The sequence below is a fragment of the Microcaecilia unicolor genome, chromosome 10, assembly GCF_901765095.1.
Source record: "Microcaecilia unicolor chromosome 10, aMicUni1.1, whole genome shotgun sequence".
In the NCBI taxonomy this organism is placed as follows: Eukaryota; Metazoa; Chordata; class Amphibia; order Gymnophiona; family Siphonopidae; genus Microcaecilia; species Microcaecilia unicolor.
This window is the reverse complement of record NC_044040.1, coordinates 85,612,412-85,630,947: the sequence shown is the minus strand read 5'-3', so window position 1 is coordinate 85,630,947 and position 18,536 is coordinate 85,612,412. Positions and strand designations below refer to the sequence as shown.

Sequence of the window (18,536 nt, the reverse complement as noted above, 5' to 3'; positions counted from 1 at the left end):
CTATTTTCCTTATTGTACTGTTGTTTGATTCTGAGGGAACTGGTCTCCTTGTTGTGCTGTCTTTGGGCACAGCTCAGAGCCCTGTGTGAGTGGTTTCGGTTTGAATCGGTGTGGATCAGGGATGTAGCTAAGTGGGGCCACGGGGGGCATGACCCCCTGCAGATTTAGCCCTGGCCCCCCTGCTTTCACACCCCCTGCTGACGACCCTCCCCCGCCACATTCGGCCCCTCCCCTCCAGCCGCCGCCAACCCCCCCGCCACCGTCAGGTACCTTTGCTGGCAGGGGTTTCCAACCCCCACCAGCCGAAGTCCTCTTCAGTGCCGGTCTTCGGCGCGTTGCTGATCTGGATTCTGTTTCTACGAGTCCTGACGTCCTGCACGTTCCTACATGCAGGACGTCAGGACTTACAGAAACAAAATCCAGATCAGCGAACACGCTGGACTCTGAGACTGGCACTGAAGGGGACTTCGGCTGGCGGGGGTTGGGAATCTCCGCCAGCAAAGGTACCTGGTGGTGGCGGGGGAAGATTGGCGGCGGGAGGGGGGGTCAAAGGGACAGGGGAGGGACAGCGGCGCCATGGGGGGGGGGCAAAACTGGCAGGGGGGTCAGCGGCGCCTGGGGGGGGGCTAAAATGTGCCCCCTCACCTCGGGCTCTGGACCCCCTCTCCCGCCAAAGTCTGGCTGCGCCCCTGGTATGGATTACTTCCCTGTTAGGTTTGCTCTCAAGCAAAGCCCTCTTTTGTTTCTCTGTGTGTGTTGTTCTGCTTTAAACCTGTATGGATTACTAGCCTGTTAACTTTGCTTCCCTGTTCTGTTTTTCTGTGTGTGGTTCTGGTTTCAACCTGAATAGATTCCTTTTTTGTTATCTAGGCTCTCCAGCAAAAGCCTGTTCTATTTCCTTGAGTGGTTTCCCTTGTTACCTTTCACTGTTCAGAGCAGTAGCGTAGCCACAGATGGGTCTGGGTGGGCCGGGCCCACCCATTTAGGGCTCGGGCCCACCCAACAGTAGCACACGTTTAGTGGTAACTAGTGGGATCCCAAGCTTGGCCAGCTGAAGACTTCCTCCTGATGGTAACGAAAATGCTACTCTCCATGATACCGGCACATGCTTATGTTCAGTTTTCAGCGCATGCCTGCTGCAGACTGCCAAGGTGGAAAGAAGCATTTTCCTACCAGCTGAGATATTTTTTGGGTGATGGTTGGGGGAGGGGGAGAACAATTGGTGCCCACCCAGTTCTTCCCTATGCCCACCCAAAATCTGTTGTCTGGCTATGCCCCTGGTTCAGAGAGCCGGTTGTTGCCAGCTGTAAATAATTTGTGTGTTCCCACCAATTATTTTGACCTCATATTCCCCCAGACTGCTCTTACACAGTCCAGGAATTAACAAGCTCCATAATTAAGAAGAAACTCAGTAGTCAGTAGATATAATAATATAGTTTATTAGCATCAGTATCTTACCCAAAGGCAGTACAAGCAAATTAGGCATTCATATCTGGATCATGATGGGACAACGTTTCACATGGCAGGTGCAGTCTGATCTCTCTCTTCAGCCTTCTGGAGCCTTCTTTTCTAACACCCTTCAGACTGCCCTTTTTATACCCTTCTGAATCTATTCATCCCAATGGACCCTAGCTTTCTCACCAGAACTCTTAGATCCTTATCAGTTGATAAGAATGACTTCACATGTTCCCAAGCCTTCCTCTAGCCCCCCTTTTGGATGTTCTCATCCTACTTGCACCTGACCTACTCGTATCTTCCACTAGCCAAAACATCTTCGCTCATGACTTCTCGCAGGTGCCAGTCCCAGCATTGTTGACAGAGCAGACCCCCCCCCCCCCCCCCTCCCCTGTCAGCTCTCTGGGAACTCACTTCAGCATTTGCTGCAGTGACATGTATTTTGTGTCAGAGATGATCTTTGATTTTTACAGGCCTAGTTCTTAGCCTGAGCCATTGGCCTGTAATTCACTGAGAGCAAGTGACAACATATTTCTACATTCCCCTCTTGCTGCCCCCCCCCAGGGGGGGCGGTGGCAGCACACGTGACTACTAGTGTGGCCATCCTTTCCAGAGGGCTCTTAGAGTCTAATGAGGAGATATATATATATCTGAGGTGACATGGGTGATCTGACATAGTGAGGGACAAGGCCATAGCAAGAGTCAGCATGTGAATACATAATTTTATGCTGGATGAAATGCAGCGTTGGGATTCTCCTTTTATTATAACCAACCCAAGGGGCCTAACTATCCTACACCTACCCCTCTGGGGCGGAGCGGAACTTGGAAACATGAGAATTCAATTAAGTCTATGTGTCATACAATGGAATCAACAAATTTGAGTGTATGATTGCAATCAACTAATATATTATGATTACAAAGCTGATCATTAGTCAAACTTTGATTGTGTAAATATAGCTAAAAACTAGTAGTATTAGGGAAGAAATATTTCATTGTAGCATTTAAAAAGGGTTAATATTGGCCAAATGCAGGTTAAACAGCAGTCTTATAATTATGAGCAAGATAATGGCAAAACTCTGGGTGCAATAGATCTAGATCGTATATGAAGGCACTGTTGAGTTATAGTGTTTTTGGAAAATATGTAGGAACATAATCTTCTTCTTCCTTTGTTCCAGCAATAAGCTCGGTATCAGCCATAGGGCGTTCATACAGGACATAGTGGCCTGTAGGTTCTTTCTTACTTAAAACAGTTGCAACTAACTGTTGTACTAAACTTTTGATACAGGGTGTTATACAGCAATTGAGAAGTATAAAAGTTTTCCATAACATGGTGAACATTTGTATAACATTAGGAAAAAGAATAGAATCTTTTGGAAAAGTCCACAATGTGTAGTTTTAAAATGTAAGCAGCAAGAAATAAAATTTAATTGATCTGATGAGTAGACAATTTTGGCATCAGAGTATTTTATAAATCAGTGTAGGTGGTTCAGGTATTGTGAAACAGCAGTCTGTATACTGTTGAAAGATTCACTCGGGCAGGCTCACTCAGGCAGGCAGAGGTTCACATGGAAGACATCATGTTGCATCTAGGAGACTTCTACTGAAAGCTTCTCGTGGTTTCCAGTCAGTTAAACAGTCCATCTAATAGTTGTCCACTTCATTAGTAACATGTCATTAACTTAAGGGAGTTCTTCAGATGTCATTCTTTGCACAGTTCAAGGTATATGTAAAAATCTGATTATGTAGACAGAAGCATTATCAAACATGAAACAATATCCTGCCATGACAATGCAACTGTAGGGGTCACTGTTCGGAAACTATACAATCCTTATACAATCCTGTTAAAAAAACTTTCAACTGTTATTCCTTCTAGCTAACTTGCAATATCTTTTCTATACATGCTGAACAGTTCACATAACTTAGCATATTCCTACACAGCCCAGCTGCGTTTCTTGATTACTTTGCTTCCACAGCTGCTTTCCTTGATTACCTTGCTCCCGTGCAGGTGGGTGTGCTCTGTCTCTGCCTGCCTTTCCTTTCCCTACCCAGTTGTGTGTGGGCTGAGTTCTGGTAAGAATATTGTTTTTTTTACCATTGTTTGCTTTAAACCTTTTGACTGCAGTGTAAGCCCTGCTTCTTGCTGACTTGTGTTTTAGAAGCAGCCCTTTAGCCTGCTTTAACTCTTTGTCTGCTGTGTCTGTCTCCTGATTCTTGTGAGCATTGCTCCTTATCTGATTTGTATATGTAAAGGCAGCTTTCCCTGTTTGCTTGCTTTTCCCTTTGTTTCTAGTGTCTGTTATTTGACTCTGTGGCACAGCCTTGTGTATTCTTATGATTGGCTCCCCTTTACCCTTGAGTTCTGTATATCCAGCCTTGTGTATTCTTATGAGTGGCTTCCCTTTTCCATGAGTGCTGTGTGGCAGAGCCTAGAATGTATTCCTATAGTGGCTCCCCTTTACCCTGGAGTGCTGTGTGGCCAGCCTTGTGTACTTTTATGAGTGACTTCCCTTTTCCCTTGAGTGCTGTGTGGCACAGCCTAGTGGATTCCTATGAGTGGCGTCCCTTTTTTCCTTGAGTGCCTAGTGGCACACCCTTGAGTATTCCTTTGAGTGGCTTCCCTGTTCTCTGAGTGCTGTATGGTACAGCTTAGAGTGTTCCTTCATGAGTGGCTTCCCTTATCCTTGAGTGCTATGTGGCCTAGCTGTGAGTGTTCCTTTGTGTGGCCTTGTTTGAGTTTTTCCTGTGTGCTTTCTGGTTGAGTTCTCTCTGTGAAGTTTCTGGTTGTGTTTGAGTGGATTGCTTATTCGTTTAGCTGTGACTACTAGCACAGCCTTAAGCGGTCTCTCTGTGGCACGAGTAGGCCATGCTTCCGTTTAACTGTGTCTACTAGCACAGTCCTGTGCATCCTCTCTGTTTGATTCTGTTTGAGTGGGTGGTTGTTCTGTTTCATGTGACTACTAGCTCAGCCTTGAGCTGCCTCTCTGTGTGGCATGAGTGGACAGCTCTTCCGTTTAGCTGGGACTACTAGCTCAGCCTTGAGCTACCTCTCTGTGTGATTTCTGTTTGACTTGGTTAGGATTATTCATTTATAGCTGTGGATCTAGCACAGCCCTGAGTGTCCTCTCTGTTTGGTTCTGTTTGTGCTTGAGTGGGTGGTTCTTCTGTTTAGCTGGGACTAGTAGCCCAGCCCTGTGCTACCTCTCTGTGTGATGTATGTCTGACTTGGTTAGGACTATTCATTTATAGCTAGGGTTCTAAGCCCAGTCCTGTGCTGCCTTCCTGTGTGATTTTATTTACCATTTACTTGTAGTTTCTAGCATGTGAATCTAAGTGGGGTTGTCTTTTCCCCTTCAGTTTCTTTGTGCCTGTGTGTAGGGTCTTTTGACCCCTTGGTTGTGGCTCTGTTTAGTGCAGTGTGTGTGCACTGCTTGTGTAGTACTTGCTCAAGAGATTCCTTTCTGTTTCTTTTCCCTTCCTTCTGGTATGATTCGGTTCCAGTTCGGCCATGAGGCCCGTACACTTGAACACTGTACGAGTGGGTTCTGGATCGGCCATGAGGCCCACCTGAGTGGTCTATCTCCCTTTTCTGGTGGTGGTTGTTGCTTGTCTTGAGTGTACTATTTACCATGTCTGGTATCCTGCTTGTATTTAGTGCCTGGTTTGCTTCTTCTCTGCGCCTCCCCAGAGGACTTGTCTGCTGCAGCCCAAGGACTCACCATCCCAGGTTCCGTGACATCAGTGTCCCCTGGGAGAGAAGCTCAGACATTGGAATCATTTGGGAGAAAAATATTTCAGAATGCTGTGCTTGCATCCTATATAGCATCCTACCAGGTCTTCCTGTGGGACATTGTGCACAGTGTTGCAGAGTTTGCTGACACTCTTCCTAGGGAGAAGGTTCAAAGAGCTTTGCTTTATCCAAAGGAAGTGAGTGTGGAAAATACATGACATGTGACCTATGATATTTTCAGTACAGCATTGAGGACTCAGCACCAACAGATTTGCCTGCCATGCCGTGCCAAGGAGAGAATCTCTTTAGAGATAAAGTTCATGAGGCTGCTACTCTTATTGAGCAGCATAGTGACATCCTTAAGATCAGGCCTACTTCAGACACAGCATCCTCTTCCAAGAAGTATCAGAGTGCTGGGCAATGGGGGTCCTACTACTTTCAAAAAGCATAGGTATCCTCCATCTGCACACTTCTCCCAAGCTAGACAGGGACCTCACTTTCGACCCAGAAAGAAGAGGGCCCAAAAGCCCCAAGCAGCTTTATAGCCAAAATCTCAAGGAGAACGTAGGTTCAGTATGAATATCTGTTCTGGATGACCTTCTGGTAGGAGGGAGGCAAACTTCATTTTTTTTTTAACAGATGGCCCTCTTGTAACCTCAGACTGATTGGATTCTCAAGATAGTCTAATCAAATACCATCTGCAGTTAGTGAATTGGCCTCAAAATCAAGCTTTTAGCATCAGGCGATACTTAAAAAAGGAACTCTTTTCCATTTTGAGAACCAATGTGGTTGAACACATTCCACCAAGAGAGAGGACAGGGATGCAGGGATTTATTCCAAGTACTTCCTGGTCACAAAAGAAATTGTGAGGATTCTGCCCCATCCTAGACCTAAGGGCCCTAAACAAATATCTCACCAAACAAACCTTCAGGATGGTTTCCTTAGGCTCCCTATTCCCTGTTTAGCAAAAGTGGACTAGCATGTTCTCTGGACTTAAAGGATGCATACATCCATTTAGAGTATATCCAAATAACAGGAAGTTTTTGCAGTTCATCATAGAGAAATAACACTATAACTATTGCATTTAGCCTTTTGGCCTTGCTTCAGCTTCTTATGTCTTCACAGAATGCCTAGTAGCATATCTGTTCAAACAGGGGTGTGCATTTCCCTATTTGGATGATTGACTGGTAAAACGTACTTTTTAAGAAGGAACAGATATCAATCATTTAACGAGGGCTGCATTTTGATTAAAATTGCAATCGTTCGATTAAACATATGTTTGTTTATTTTTATACCCACTGCAGTTCCTTGTAAGTCTGGACAAGTCACTTAATTCTTCGTTGCTCAGAGTCATATGGTGCTACAGTGGGGACAAAAATAAATAGCATACCATCAATTGCATGATTAAAATTAAAAAATAAAAAGTAATGAAAAAGATAAGAAATTCAAACTGAAAAATTACAAATTAAAGAATCTAAAACAGCATGCAGAATAGCTATAAACAGCGCTTACAGTTTTCATAGCCTACTTCAGAAATGCAACTCTACATTTAACCATTTGAGTTGTTGCAGTTGCTAAATTATTGCAAGTCTCATTTAAACCCAATGTAGCAATTGAAGAAAATCAGCAGAGTCAGCAAATATCAGCTTGTCAGATTTATTGTTCAGATTTGGTACACTCGATATTTCCCTTTCCCCAGAGGGCTTACAATCTAATGTTGAAGATAGTGGGCCGCATGGCATCCACAGTCTACGTAGCACCCCTCACACATCTTCATTTAAGACAAGTACAATGGACCTCATTCACACAGTGGACTCAGTCTATGGAGAACCTTTGAGATGTAGTATCTGTCACCAGTCCTCTGTTGGACTCACTTCCCTGGTAGATCATTCTAATCTGGCGAAAGGCATACCCTTCCAACTCTATCAACAGATGCATCCAAATTAGGCCGGGGAGCTCATACAGATGGGTTTCACACCCAGGGAGTTTGGTCTGCCCAGGAACAACTGCATCATAAACTTTCTAGTACTAAAGGCAATATGGAATTCTCTATGGGTTTTCAGAGATCAGTTGTCCCGCAAGGCTCTCCTGTTTCAAATGGACAACCAGGTTGCCATGTATTGTGTGAACAAGCAGAGAGGGACAGTATTATATACTGCCTGTGTTAAAAACTGAATATGGAAATGACCATTTTGTATAGAATGTTTCTCAGGGCCACATAGCTGGCAAGAAAGGACAACATCCTGGCAGACAAACTGAGTCAAGTTCTTCTTCACCAGTGGTTCCTGGGCAACAAAGTTGCCCAGAACCTTTGAGAGCAGGGCACTTTCTTGATCAAGCTTTTTGTCACTCCATTTAACAAGAAAGTGCCTCAGTTCTGCTCCAGAGACAGATCAAACTAGCCTCAGATGCTTTTCTCCTACATTGGGAAGGTCTTCGGTATGTATGCTCTTCAATTCCACTCATAGCGAGGACTCTTCAGAAGCTCAGGCAAGACCAGGGAATCATGATTCTTATCATTCCTTGTTGGCTGATGCAAGTTTGGTTCCCTTTTCTGCTGGAACTCTCCATCAGAAGTCCAAAGAGACTTTGTTCATTTCTATGCAGTGGGAATTTACTAGTACCAAGCCATCCAGCCCAGAGGTATGACTAATCATATGATTAAAATTTTTAATGCCATGATTAATTTGAATGTTGTGAAGGATAATCAGCCATGCTGAGCATCTGTTCAAAAGGATACTTGGGTCAACATTTTTAAAAATTTTGAAAAGCATGTGCTCAAAATGCATGCCATGATTAATCGCGATTAATTGCGCAGTTGAACTTTACGACCATGCGAATAATTGCAATTGCATTTCTTGATCGTTGTCCACCCCTACTTGATTCTAAACTATTAAGTAATCCCCCATTAAACAATAAAAGGGATCTTTCAAACAGCTAAAATTGATAAAACAAGCTCAGATTGAATTAGTCAGCATAACACACATACTTTTTCTTAGTGCAGCCTCAGCTCATAGTGAATCTGCCCCAAGTGTTCTAGTGCTTATTTTATGAGCTGTCTGTATTGGGGGTCAGAGGCCACTGCACTAATCAAAGTACCTTGAATATACTCTTTAAAACCACAACTCCATATTTTAACAGTTAATGTAAGGCATACTGCCTCACTAGAAAGGTGCAGCTTTTGGAAAACTCAGTAAAATGCATTTTAGTCTCCCAACACGGACAGTGTGCCAAAACAGCAGGTTATTTAAAACTAATCAAAAATAAGAACTGATTATAGATTCAGAGAGAGCATGTGCCAATTAGCAAAAACACACTATTTTTTAAAATAATTTTTACACACTGTGGGGGGGGGGGGAGGAGTTACATGAAGGTTATTTACTACTGGCATTCTGTTTATTAAGCTTTTGCCAACAGTGTTTCTGGATTGTTAATTGTGATTTAATTGTTATGGCGCTGTGATAATAATAAAGATGATTTAAAAATAAGTTTTATGCTCATCAAATGTGAGAAATACATTAAAAACTGTTTTTATGGATGGTAAGCTGGCCATGAACTCCTCGCTGTGGCGAAGGTAGATGGACAACTACCCTCTGGATACCCTGGAAGGCTGGGGTTTGTGGCCATCTGACTCCTTATCACTGTAAAGGTATCTAGACTCCTTATAGTAATCATCTTTGTTGCAAGGTTACACTAATGTCTTAGATTTTCTATAAGAATGAGAGAAGACAGAAGGTAAAGATATGTATTTATTTATGCTTACCAATACAAGGCAATGCCATCAGGGACATCACTCAAACAACAGTTCAGAGGGACAGCACAGCTGGCAGCAACTCAGCTTCTTCTCCAAATTGCTCAAATCTGAACCTCTATTTATATAAATTCTCCCTCATTAGAAAAGCATTAGGCACATTATCTTCTATGGGAGCCTGGTCATGGAAAGTTTTCCAACCACAACTACTTCTTTTTCACTTTTTTTCTATTTCTAAGTTCCTCTTTTTAACACCTGGCGTTTCCTTTTTGGTAAACAACTTTTTTTTCTATTAACTGTCATTTTCAGTCATGTGGGACAAACTACTCCATTTTGTAACTCAGCATTCATCTTGTTCTCAGTCTCTTGACCTAACTCTTCCAAATTACAGCATTTAGGCCCAGTTCTTTTGGCCTTTCTCAGGTTTTCACATTAGGTCTTGCTTTTCCAGCAAGTCCTTACTCACTTAGCCATAAGTTTGTAGATTTGGCTAGTATTTTAACAGCCTGAGCTCTAAGATCTGGCCTTCCACCCTTCCGGTGGGGTCCAGTGGGGGCCTCTTGCTGTACTATAATTATACAAAACGCTGTGATTTCTTTTTTGTGCGTTCCAATTTCATGCTCTAATGACATCATGCACCAGTGGGGGGAACATGAAAAATGACTTCTAGAAGCTGGGAAACTTCATAAATACTAATAAAAAGCATAAATATGAATAAAATATTTAAAAATTAATTATTACACCTCCAAAAATATAATAAAAGCTCTCTATACAAACAAGTGCCTCAGTAAAAGTTGGTCAATCACTTATAAATAATTAAAAATATATATAATAATACAAAAAACTCTTACAGATATCAAAACACTTTAAAACATAACTGACACCTCAGCAGAGCTCCTGGGGCAGGATGTTTCTCTTTCTCCCCCTGAAGCCTTGCCTCCACCATGTCCAGCTGCTGTCAGAGACACGATTACAGACTCAGCATTTACAGAAGGTGATAACTGATAAGGGAATCGCTTCTAAAGGTACAGTGGCTTTTACTGTTTCATCTGGGGAGTGTGTGGTAGTTTCTCTCCCTCTCCCCATGGTGGTTACTCTGGAGACCCTGTGGCAAGCAATTGAAAGACTGACTGTTTTGATGTCACAATCGTCTCAGGAGACTGGCAAACCTGGCTTCTAAGGTGGAGAATTTTGTGGAGAGTAACAAACTTATTCAGGTTGAATTGGCAGTGCTTAAAAGAAATGCTACAAGTCTGGTAAAGGATAACGTTATTATTCATAGGAAGTTTGAACAGTTGGAGAACAACAGGCATTTGAATCTGAGTACTGAATTTTCCTACAACAGTTGGTGTCCTTCCAATGGAATTGTTTTAAAAAATTCTTCATTAAGAATTTGAAATTTTCCCCTCATTCTATTCCCCCAATTAATAAGATTTATTATTTATCTATGAAAAAGTTGAGTGGGGAAACACTAGAAGATCCTGGTCAGGAACAAGAGGAATTGAAAGATTTATCTGCTTTATTGGAGGACTCACTTTCAGAAGTATCGATAAGATCTACTTTACTTATTTCTTTTGTGTTCGAACAAGACTTAAATGGAATTATGAGACTGGGTTTTTTAAAGAACTTTCAGCAACCTTTTCGTGGTCAAAGAATTTGGCTATATCCTGACGTGGCTAAGAAGACTTAGAACAGGAGAAGATATTTTCAGAGCTTGGACATGTATTGTTAAGTATATGGGTGTGAAATATGCAGTGGTGTGCTAGAGCCAGTTGTCATTTTTTTAAAATTTTGTGAGCTGGTTGTTGCACCAGATCAGGTTCCCCCCAACAAGCAAACCTGCCAGTGACAGGGGGCTGGGGGTCCACTGGACCACCAGTCCCCCCCCCCCCAGGTTCAGGGAGGGCTGCAGATCCGGTGGGTCTACAGCCCAAACCCCCAGCAAATGGTCCCTGGTGGTCCAGTGGACGCTGACCAACCCCCCCCCCCCCCCCCACCCCAGCGACAGGGGGGCTGGAGGTCCGCTGGACCACCGGTCCCACCCACGACAATTCCCTCCCCTCCCCCCCAGGTTCAGGGAGGGCTGGAGAGCGGATGGGCCTCCAGCCCTCCCCCCCCCCCCCCAGCATTGGCTAGGGTCCCTGGTGGTCCAATGTCAATCTGCCCCCCTCCCTACCCCCCTACCTTAGGTTGGAGGAGGGAGGTAGCCAGCCCTCCCTGAACCTGGGGGGGGGGGATTATCGGGGGGACCGGAGGTCCGCCAGACTTCCAGCCCCCGTTGCTTTGGGCAGGGGTAGTGGGGCCTGGTTTTCCCATGGACCTCCAGCCCCTGTGTTTGACAGGTTTGGGCTTTTGATAGCCCAGACCTGTCAAACAAGTGCATGAGGATTGTGCTGAGCGCATGCTCAGGCATAATTCGCCCGCACTTCTACCCCATGATCAGTGATAATTACGTGCTTAAATTTGCATGCAATTATGCTATTTTAGAGCGCTGTTTGGAACAGCGTGGGGCTTTTGATCATCTGTCTGTCTGTGAAAATCAATTGGCTATTTGAAATTTTATAGTAAAGAATTTTGTATGTTTTAATATTATTTGTAAATTGGTTGCTGCCTGCACATGTTTGTACCAATAGAATATATAATACAGTTATGTACATATCTATATCTACAGGTGTTTTTTTTGTTTGTTTGCTTTTTGTTGTTTGTTTTGTTTTTTGGAGAGAGAGCCTGTTAAACATTTACCAGCACACCACTGGAAGTATGAAGTCTTTCATTGACTTAAAGAAGCTATCTGGAATGGGCTGATTAATCATGGCTATGAAAATAACATTGACCTTTTCATATGTTAACTGATTTCTTTAATTGATCTAATATCTTTAAGCTTCTCCCCCATTTATGTGGTCTAAGGGAGGGTTAATGCATACAGTTTTGTAAATTATTTCAGTAATATATATAAGATTTTAATATGTTTCTTAGTATTGCATTGACCCTGTATTTCCTAATCAAGCAGATACTTGTGAATTTGTGAGAATCTGCAAAAGAAATAAATTTTAAAAAACACATAATGACTCACACAAAATTTAAGACATACCAAGCCAGTTAGTTTAATATTGCGTGATATAATATAGACACTGCTGTACTTTCTTATAAATGATTGAGCTCATTTGTCTAAAATTGTTTTTTACAAAAATTAATATTCATGTTAATTATATATTCAGAACAACCTATATACACAATAAAGTGCTCTCAATAAATAATAACAATGGTTTATTATATTGACAGCAGTTTATTGTGTGAGGTTTTTATGTAATGATTAATATGATATTAAACAGTCTTTATACAAGTACAGACCTCTGTGGGAGTTTATTTTTGTTCAGCCCACTTTTTTTTTAGATACTGTAGAGTGTCATGTTAGAGCTCATAATGTCAGTTATGATGCATTGGTAGACTACTTGAGATCAGCCTCCATAGAGGAAGTTTACAGGCCTGAAACATGTACTTTTTTATCATGCTTATCCTAGGAGAAATGTTACTTCCTGTAGCAGTTGTCTCCGAAGACAGCAGGACAAGAATCCTCACAAACCAACCCTCCTCCCCAAGAAAATTGTATTCTAAGAAGCTCACAATGGATTGAGAGGGTCCCACGTGACAGCAGCTGTCGGGAATAGGCATATATGCACAGTGAGATGACATCAAAAGTTCTGGAAGCTTGCTGGATAAATGTTCTCAGGCAGGCTCCAACAGATGATGTTACCAATGTGTGAGGGTTCCTATACTGCCGTCCTCTGAGAAAAACTGCTACAGATAAGTAACTGTGGAACCCTTTTACAAAGGCACCTAAGGGCCTATGTGTGCTGAAAACACGCGGTACAAAAATTATTTTCTACCACGGGGGCATTCCTGGCGGTAATCAGCAGTTGACGCTCTGGATGGTTACTACACAGGTAACACGTGAGCCCTTACCGCTGTCAGTGGGTGGCGTTAAGAGTTCAGGCCATAAATAGACACGCTGGTTTTCATTTTAACACACATCCATTTCCTGCCCCCTCCCCAAAAAAAAAAAACATTTTTCCAGATGTGGTGGAGAAATGGCCCAGGACGAGTCCAATACACGTGCCCACACTATTGCAGGCCACTTTTTGGCTCGCCTTTGTAAAAGGGGCCCCTATAAGTGCTTCATTTTTTGAGGAGCTGCTACAAGTTTTAAAATACAGAGGGGCCTTTTTACTAAGCTGCGTAGGCAGCTACATGCGGCTAACGCGCGTCAGTTTGAGTTACTGCCTGGCTACCGCGTGACCCTTGCAGTAATTTCATTTTTGGCGCACATCCACTATGTGCACCGGAAAATAATTTTTATTTTCTGGCGCGCGGCAGAAACCGGGTGTTAATTGTCATTCTGTGCACATAGATGATTACCACATGGTTAACACGTGAGACCTTACTGCTAAGTCAATGGCTGACAGTAAGGTCTCAGACCCGAAAATGGACGAGCGACAATTTTTATTTTGCCACACATCCATTTTCGGCAAAAATGTTTAAATAGGCCCTTTTTTACAGGCGCGCTGAAAAAAAGGATCTGTGCATGCCCAAAACACGCACCTATACTAGCGCAGCCCATTTTTCGGCGCACCTTAGTAAAAGGGCCCCAGAGAGTAGTAAATTGGAGAGCAGTATTTCAGAGCATGTTTATCTTACTATTGTCATTGTTTTTCTTTGAACAGGTATTTTTTCAAAGAGCAAAACTCTGAAGAAAGTACTGAAATCGACTTTGCACCTATTCCCAGGTTCAGGAAATTCTGTAACTGATGCAGATTGCCAAAATATATTTATCTTGCATCATTAAATTGGAGGCATCTGAACATATTAATTTTGCTCATAACAGTACCAGCTTAGCTTTATTCATTTAAAAATACAGATAAACACCGTTTCTGTAGGACTCAAGATCTAATCTGGAACATAATGTCAAAGATTGCCTGTATACATGCTCAAAAATTGTTGCTTTTTAGTTAGCACAAAGTTTGTGCTGTAAATTAAAATACAGGGTTATCTTTTAATTTGATTTTTATTTTTGGAATTAAAAGCAGTGTAAAAATATTTTGTAGCATTGACTAAGCTGTATGTACATTTTTAAAAATATACACAAAAATTACAATCCTATAAGAAAAATGAATCTCTTGTTTATGATGTATGGTATAAATTTCAAAAACAAATTTTTGTAAGTAGGCATGGTTTTCTTTCTTTTAAATATCCTACAATGCTAAAGTGTGTATATTCTACAAAACTGATTTCATTAATTGATTTAAAAGTAGGAGCTGATTCTGCAAATTTATTTAATAAAAAAGAAAAGCAATGTGTGAAATCTGCAGTTCGAATTATCGAATTATTCTAACGTTTTGGGATGGTTTACAGATTAAGAAATAAAGTATCAGTGTTAGTCATAGAACGGGGGTGGCATAAATTGTAAAACTGGAGGCATTACAGCTTGTATGCTGAATGAAGATTTGCTGCTTTGTCCACTATAATGTTTTGTGTTCATGGGCAGATTACAAAAGCAAGTGGTTATTTTTCTCTTTAAGAAACAGATAGTTAATAACGTGCACTATTGGGTTATTGCATACTAACAATTACCATTAGTACTAGGTCCTATTGTATAAAATGGAACCTGCACATTAATGACAGTGCATGATAATATGGAAGAGCACACTAGTAAAACTCTAACTGAGAATGTGCTAGCATTTAAAATGGTACTCGTAATTGGAGTAATGCATATTACTACTAGGTTGTACCTGAAGCAGTCCTGAAGTAGTTTTTATATTTCTGTAATTACTTACATTTTTATTTTAAAAATTCATTTATTCTGCTAGTTCTACAGTTTTTAGCAGATTCCAGTAAACACTAACTACAATGATATTGCACAGTATGTCATAATATATTAAAATCTAAGAAAAACTTTAATAAAAAAAGGAGAAAATATATAATTTTTTTACTCAACACATAGTTGAGCTCTGGAACTTGTTACCAAAGGATGTGTTAAAAGCAGTTATTTATTATTTATTGCATTTGTATCCCACATTTTCCCACCTATTTGCAGGTTCAATGTGGCTTACAGAGTTCTGTTATGACATGGCTTACAGAGTTCTGTTATGACATTGTCATTCCAGGGTATCAGATACAGTTAGTGTAGCTGTGTTTAAAAGAAGGTTTGAACAAATTCCTGTAGGTAAAGGGGGCTCATTTTTGAAACTGAAAAACGTCCAAAAAGTGGCAGATGGACTTTTTTTTGCCCAAACATCCAAATCACTATTTTCTAAAACAATTTTTATGACGTTTTTCTATGCAGTGCATTCAAATCACAAGGAGGCATGTTGAGGGGAGGGGGGATTTAGGCATTCCCAAAACTTAGATGTTTCTCTTCCAAGCAAAGCATCCAGGGCTGAACAATGTTTTGATGTAGACCTGTTTCAATCACAACTAAGTCATAAAAAGGTGCTCTAAATGACCACTGGAGGGATTAAGGCATGACCCCAACTTACTCCCCCAGTGATTACTGCCCCCCACCCCAAAAAAAACCAAAAAGATGTGAAAGAAACAGTACATACAAAAGATAAGAGGTCCAAAATGCTGCAATCCAAATTGGTCACAAACACAAAGCAGCAATGTTAAGCCATTAATTACTTTTCAAATGTCTTTAATAAATCCAAGTCAACCTTGTATTCAGTGGAATTAAATCCAAAATACTTTTTCCTTAGTCCATTAGCCCAACATGTTTCAGCTACTGCCTGCTTCAGGGGCAAATTTATAAAGATGAAATGGACCAACACTCCACCTAAAGACAAACAAATTTGCCCCTGAAGCAGGCAGTAGCCAAACCTTGTTGGGCTAATGGACTAAAGGAAAAGTATTTTCGATTTAATAATTCCTCTGAATACAAGGTTGTCTTGGATGTATTAAAGACATTTGAAAAGTAATTACTAGCTTATCATTGCTGGTTTCTGTTTTGGAAAGAAACAGGACATACCAACCTCTATGACAACCTCATGTTATAGCCAATCCTATTAGAGCAGCAAGCAGGTACCTGGAGTAGCCTAGTGGTCGGTGCATTTCACTATAGAGAAGGGGACCCAGGCCCATAACCCCCACACTGTTACACTTGTAGTAGAAAGTGTGAGCCCACCAAAAGCCTACTGTACCCACATATAGGTGATACCTGCAAACACAAGTGCTATTGTAGTGGTGTACAGTAGGTTTCTGATGGGTTTTGGAGGGCTTACCATACAATATAAGGGAGTAAAGGTAAGATGAGTATCTGGGACCATTTATATGAAGACTACTGCAGTTCCTCCTAGGGTGCCCCACTGCTCTGCTGAGATGTCTATGTGGCCAGTCTACTAAGAATGCTGGCCCTCCAACACCACCACACATCCCAATGGCTTGTTTCCCTGGGATGTTTTTTTTTTTCTTCCCTAAAAAAATCATCCAACAAGACAAACTGAGCACAAAACCTTGCAAATGGCCATTTTTTAACCCCCCCCCCCCCCAAAAAAAAAACAAAAAAAACGTTTTTCTGGTTCAAAAATCACTATGTTCACCACTTGATTTTTGGATGTTTTCAGCAAAATGTCCAAAATTGGATTTAGACATATCAAAAATGCCCAATCTATAACCCCTTAAAGTAAACCTAGAGAAAGCCATTGTTTATCCCTGGGGGTAAATACTGTGGAGTCTTGCCACTTTTTGGAATTTTGACAGATACTTTTGACGTGGATAGGCCATAGTAGAAACAGGATGCTGGGCTAGATGGATACTGACCCACGTATGACAATTCTTATTGAAGCTGCCACAGAAGGTATTTTGCTGTGTTGATTTTAGGGGTACCAATTTAAGATTGCACTGAACTGGGGTGCGTATTGGAGAGAGTAGTTTTCAATACTGGAATAAATAGCATATCATGGACAGTATCACAGAGGAAGAAGATGTAAACCCCAGCACTCAGGATCCAAGATAAGGAGAGGAGGATATTATTAAGGTCCTAAGTCTGTGAGCTGTAATCTACTTTTGACTCTTTTTAATTGCCTTTTTGATTTCCCTACCCTTTTAGCTTTACATATTTAATTTCTGTGAGAATTACTTATTAAAGATATTTCTATATATAGTGCCTTGTGAGTCCCTGTCTTTTTGCCTGTTTACTTATATTTAGTAGCCGTTTAGGCCCAGACAGCAGTCTTCCCTGATCCACTAGGACCCTTTGATTGTCTGTGGTTTTATGGGAAACTTCTACCACACAATAAATCTTTCTTTATCCTACTAGGCCAGTGGATTGTCCCCTTACCAGCAGAGGGAAGTAGAGTTTCAAAACTATTTATTTATTTATTGTGAACACTTATATCCCACAAAATCCCACTGAGGCAGGCTCCATGTGGCTTACAACATTCAAGGAAAAGAGTAACATAGTAATTCTAGGACAACAGAGAATAAGGCAGTAGAGGGGAAGGGAGAGAAACAATAGGATAAAGGGATGAGGGATTACAGGAGGTCAAGCAACAGAGGAGTATGATCGATCACATAGGTAGGTCTTTAGGGACTTCTTGAACAGGCTGTGATCGGATAGCTCTCAACGATAATGGTAATGCGTTCCAATAACGGGGACTCATAAAGATAAAAGAGGAGGCAAACAGTAGCTTGTATCTTAAGTTTCTGCAGTTTGGAAAGTGAAGATTGAGATATGTCGGGACGACTTCTCGGAATTTCGGGGAGGAAGGTCAATCAAGCTATACATATAAGCTGGAGCGTCCCCATAAACTATCTTGTGCGTAAGAGCACAGAGTTTAAATTCAATACGTTCTTTAATCGGGAGCCAGTGGAGCTTTTCACGAAGGGGTTTTGCTGCTTCAAACCGAGATTTGCCAAATAGAATCCTCGCCGCCGTGTTCTGCACAGTCTGGAGTTTCTTGAGGGTATGTTCTTTGCAACCGATGTAAATTCCATTGCAGTAGTCGAAATGGCTCAGGACGAGGGAGTGGAGTAGAGTCCTGAAGAGGTCGAATGGCAGGAACTGCTTGATACGCTTAAGAGACCTCATGGAAAGGAACATATGCTTCACAATTGACGATACTTGGAGGTCGAGAGTCAAGTGGGAATCCAGAGTGACCCCGAGAAGCTTCAGACTTGTTGAGATAGGGATGGAGAAGTCCAGCTCAGCAATTGTGCCCAGGATAGGCTGTTTGAGCGGGGAGGAGAGAATGAGGCAATGCGTTTTTTTCTTATTTAGCTTAAACTTAAATGTGCTAGCCCAGTTGATCATAATGGCGAGACTGTTCTGAATGTCCGCTGTGATTTCAGCTAAGGAAGTTTGAAAAGGAATGTAAATAGTCACATCATCAGCATAGATGTAGGGATTCAGGCCATGGTTGGAAAGGGCAGTTGCCAGTGGAGTCATCATGATGTTAAAGAGGGTAGGCGAAAGGGGGGGAGCCTTGAGGAACTCCACATTGCGACTTCCAGGATGGAGATATAGTGGACTGGACTTTGACCCAATAGGATCGGCAAGATAGAAATTCCCAAAACCAATCCAAGACAGTACCTCCAACACCAAATTCACTTAGC

General features: G+C 41.8%; 1 protein-coding gene across 2 annotated transcripts in view; it reads left to right on the top strand.

The window, feature by feature from the left end:
* XPOT (exportin for tRNA) overlaps positions 1–14,899 on the top strand; it is a 645,960-nt gene extending 631,061 nt beyond the window's left edge. For both annotated transcript variants that reach the window (XM_030215950.1, XM_030215951.1), the window contains one exon: positions 13,655–14,899. In XM_030215950.1, the coding sequence (XP_030071810.1) occupies positions 13,655–13,681 (27 nt within the window). In that variant the 3' untranslated portion in view covers positions 13,682–14,899. The remainder of the gene's footprint in view (positions 1–13,654) is intronic.
* Positions 14,900–18,536: the final 3,637 nt, after the last annotated feature.